At 52.9% G+C, this 2,411-nt stretch overlaps 1 protein-coding gene across 1 annotated transcript in view; it reads right to left on the bottom strand.

Annotated features, from left to right (window-relative positions):
- Positions 1-295: 295 nt before the first annotated feature.
- DEAF1 (DEAF1 transcription factor) overlaps positions 296-2,411 on the bottom strand; it is a 23,810-nt gene continuing 21,694 nt past the window's right edge. Inside the window, exons 11-12 of the mRNA XM_009706699.1 lie at positions 1,945-2,034; positions 296-400 (exon numbers count right to left, since the gene is read on the bottom strand). Of these exons, the coding sequence (XP_009705001.1) occupies positions 296-400; positions 1,945-2,034 (195 nt within the window). The remainder of the gene's footprint in view (positions 401-1,944; positions 2,035-2,411) is intronic.

The following is a 2,411-nucleotide window of genomic DNA, read 5'->3' as shown; positions in this document are numbered from 1 at the left end:
AGGTTCCAGTCTGACAAAGTCAAAGCTTCCGTAAGCTGAAGGTGGCTCCCAGCTGCTAGGCTGCAGTCAGGTGGGGTTTGTTTTTTTCCAGATGAGGTTTTCACAGTCTCCATATTATTCAAAGTTTTGGAAGAGGATCGGGAGTAGGCAAATGCTGTCACAGTATCTAAGTCTTTCAAAAATGAGTTTGCTAGTGAGAAGGGTGTGGTTTGCAAAGAACAGACCATTCACGTCGGGCTGCCGATCCAGCCGGCCACGCCACGTTGTTCGTGAAGGGCTGAAGAGGTAGGTTTGCTCAGACGGTGACTTTCTCCATTACGCTGTCCGTGACGTGCACCTCGTCGGCTTGCACCGTCACTGTGGCCGACTGGCCGCAGATATGCTGGTGGTCCTTCCAGTCCTGCGAGGGAAGAGCAGATGGAAAGGCCATGAAGAGAAAGGGCCCTTGGAGAGTGCGCAGCCTGCAAAAGCAGAGCGGGCCCCAACAGAGGCCCTCTTTGGGAAGCGCTTTCTCCAGCACAGATGGGCTACGGCAGGTCTCTGCTGCTCGGCCAAGCGAGGCTAATGACAGACAGGAAAGGAACCGCACGCTGGGTCAATAATAGAGACGGAAACTAACTAAGCAGAATGCTGGCTTCTCAACCCAAAAACCCATCCGGGACATCAGTGTCAGTTAGGTGGTGGAAAATTTACTAAAACAGAGTCAGAACCTTGACTGAAACCCCCTCCTGAAGACAGCTCACCACAAGCTACCACTCGCGATGGACAGCACCAGCAAGGGGTCTTAGTTCAGCAAGGGCAAAGGAGAGGAACACAGCTCCTCCCAAGACTGACTGACGTTCACAACTAAGAAAATGCTCCTCTAATTTGTGGCACATCATCGCTCACAAATACAGGAGGAATCTCCAGGAATCCGTTCCCGACAAGCACTTCAAGCTCTCCCACCCCATTACAGTGCAGAGCACCAGCCACAGACGTGGGCAGATGTCCCCTAAGATATGACAAGCTGTCTTGGAGGGGGACAAAAGGTGACTGCTCGGTGCCGTTTCCCCGTGCACTCTGTCCTGAGGACAACAGGGCGGCGTTCCTGTCCGTGAGATGCCTGGCGAGGCCGCAGGTGGACCCTGTCAGTTTTCTGCAAGCAGCATTTGTTCCTTCTTTGCATTTTTAAACTTTCTGCTACACAGACAGGGATCCTGGCCACCATTACACTTCGCTACAGGCAAAAGGAAAAGGTCAAAATTCTTCAGCTACTCGATACACCCAGCCTCAGACTGAACTTGGACAGCCCGCAGAACTGTAATCCTGGCTCAACTAAGTTATCCTTTCCTCTCAAGCAGGCTGCCAGGGGTCTTTGTAAGGAACCTGTGTGAAACATGACGCACAGCAGCTTCCTCCACCGTACTTCCTCATACCTGTTTCCACCTCCCATGTTCAAAATCCTACAGTTTGTCCCGCTGTATCATCTGTAGCATCACAAATAATGTAAAGAGAACTGTGTCCTCAGTGACACAGCAGGCACACAGGTACTGAGGAGTGTTCAGCTTACGAGGAAGCAGCAGGGAGGGTTTGTAAAAGTGCTCCTAGCTCACTGCTCCCCACAGCTCACACAGTGAGGTGTCCACACCCTCATTTCTGGTGTTACTCTGAGTTTTAGATCACCTGTGAGAAGGTGCGTGCAAATCTTGGGACCCTCGCTACCCATCTGACCCGCAGACCTGCCCCATCACTACCCTCTTGCTTGGAGATCCAGCCAGCAGGGCGGGCCTGAGGTGCAGAGGCTGCCGACCCGTGCACGGCTTGTGCTCTGGCTGCCTGTGGCACGGCAAGTTCCTCTCGCTGGGCTTATGCCCATCAGGTAGCAGGCAGAGCTGCCAGGCTCTCCCCAGGGTCACACAGCCCTCTGCAGACAACTGCATCTGCAACTCGCAAACAAGCCGGTACCTTCCGCTGGCAGAAAGTGGAGCAGTAGTTGACTTTGTGGCATCCTGTGCACTCGTTCGTTGCCTCACGACCGCAGTTGACGCAGGACTGCTGTGAAAATGGATAGCAAAGCGACCATGTCAGAGAGAACAACGACAGGGAGATCACCAAAGCATAATACAGGTGCTGTAATATGACATAATGCAGGAGCAGCGGTAAAGCCCCCGTTTCCCAATATATCCTCAACACATGAACACAAAACAAACAGGCCCAGTGGCTTCTGGGGATGCCTTCAGAGACCCACTTGCCGTTTTCGCGGGGATCACTTTGGCAAATGAAATGTATCTCTGTTTTCCTTTCTGGTGGGCAAGAAGCCCTTCCAAACCATGGGTGAGACACTGAGCACTCAGGGAAATCTGTCCACAATACCACGGAGATGCCTCCCTCCGCATCGGTCACGGATCCATCAACCACAGCCAGGTTACTGC

The sequence above is a fragment of the Cariama cristata genome, unplaced genomic scaffold (assembly GCF_000690535.1).
Source record: "Cariama cristata isolate BGI_N322 unplaced genomic scaffold, ASM69053v1 scaffold23928, whole genome shotgun sequence".
Taxonomy (NCBI): domain Eukaryota; kingdom Metazoa; phylum Chordata; class Aves; order Cariamiformes; family Cariamidae; genus Cariama; species Cariama cristata.
The sequence above is the reverse complement of the archived record's forward strand: the minus strand, read 5'-3'. Positions and strand labels throughout refer to the sequence as shown.